The sequence below is a fragment of the Austrofundulus limnaeus genome, unplaced genomic scaffold (assembly GCF_001266775.1).
Source record: "Austrofundulus limnaeus strain Quisiro unplaced genomic scaffold, Austrofundulus_limnaeus-1.0 Scaffold108, whole genome shotgun sequence".
In the NCBI taxonomy this organism is placed as follows: domain Eukaryota; kingdom Metazoa; phylum Chordata; class Actinopteri; order Cyprinodontiformes; family Rivulidae; genus Austrofundulus; species Austrofundulus limnaeus.
The window spans coordinates 105252-106481 of record NW_013952510.1 but is presented as its reverse complement, the minus strand read 5'-3'; the positions used below and the strand labels follow the sequence as shown (position 1 = coordinate 106481).

The 1230-nt window shown below is 32.7% G+C and overlaps 1 protein-coding gene across 1 annotated transcript in view; it reads left to right on the top strand.

Annotated features, from left to right (window-relative positions):
* The first annotated feature begins 490 nt into the window (after window positions 1–490).
* Window positions 491–1230, top strand: part of LOC106521349 (integrin alpha-M) — a 13939-nt gene continuing 13199 nt past the window's right edge. The window contains exons 1-3 of the mRNA XM_014013884.1: window positions 491–541; window positions 623–737; window positions 862–989. Coding sequence (XP_013869338.1) covers window positions 491–541; window positions 623–737; window positions 862–989 — 294 coding nt within the window. The remainder of the gene's footprint in view (window positions 542–622; window positions 738–861; window positions 990–1230) is intronic.

Sequence of the window (1230 nt, the reverse complement as noted above, 5' to 3'; positions counted from 1 at the left end):
CAAAAATCAAATATATTAATAAACCACATCAATATTTTTAGGATCTCTTTGTCACTTTATAACATAAAAAGGGTAAAATAGCATTATCYTTTACACTCAAAAGTTCAAAGTATTTTATTTTCAGTTAGGAACTTGTGTTAAATGTATCAAAATAGATTGATGCAAAGCATTAAACACATATAAGAAGTGATATTCAAATACTGTTAAAAGGCCCTGAAGCAAAAATAGACTAAACATTTTATGGAAGTGTAACTTTATTTATTTGTTGTGTTTTATAAAACAGAAAATRAGTCCTCTTGTTGAAGGAACTCCATTAGCAGTCATGGAACTTGATTGGTGAATAAACAGAGATAATACAGCAAATAATTACGTGATGATTAAATATGTGATCCAAGTGGGGTCACCACTTTAAAATGTAACACCTTTGAATCTTAAATGAGTGTTTTAAGACTTATTGAACATTCTCATAGGGGAAAAAACTGCTGTCAACATGAGCCTTGGTTTGGCAATGACAACTGATCCCACAACGCTGAAAACTTTGGTGAGACTGATAAACTATTGCTTAAATACAGTATGTAATAATGAAATACCATCAAAATAACTTGATCCTTTTGTTTTTTAGGCATGTGGTCCAACCATACCTAAAGACTGCATTTCTATCACCATGTACAACGGTTTGTGCATTGAGATAAGTACGRATAATACCGTTGGAAGTTCTTACCCATCTACTATTGAAGGTAAACACACACAAGTCATAAAACATATTACATAACAGTACACTGTTGTAACAAAAAGACAAAACACTTTACTTGAAAAGAAACTGCAGAAAATGTTTCACAAACTTTATTTTTTTTTAAATAGACTGTAAACTCACAGCTGACATTGCATTTCTGTTGGACGGCTCAGGCAGCATAGCTAACGAAGATTTTAATACAATGAAATCGTTTGTGAAAAATCTGATCGGGGCATTCTGGGGAAAAGACACACAGGTAAAACTGAAGTTCACTATATGTAATGGGTCACAGAGACATGTAAATATCAAGCATTCAAACTGACACGATTCTTTTTCATTAAATAATTGCATCACCTTGAGTTTTATAACAAATATCAATTTCATAATCTCAATTAGATGTGTGTGTGTGTGTGTGTGTGTGTGTGTGTGTGTGTGTGTGTGTGTGTGTGTGTGTGTGTGTGTGTGTTTTTTTCTTTTACGGTTCAAAGTTTCGCACG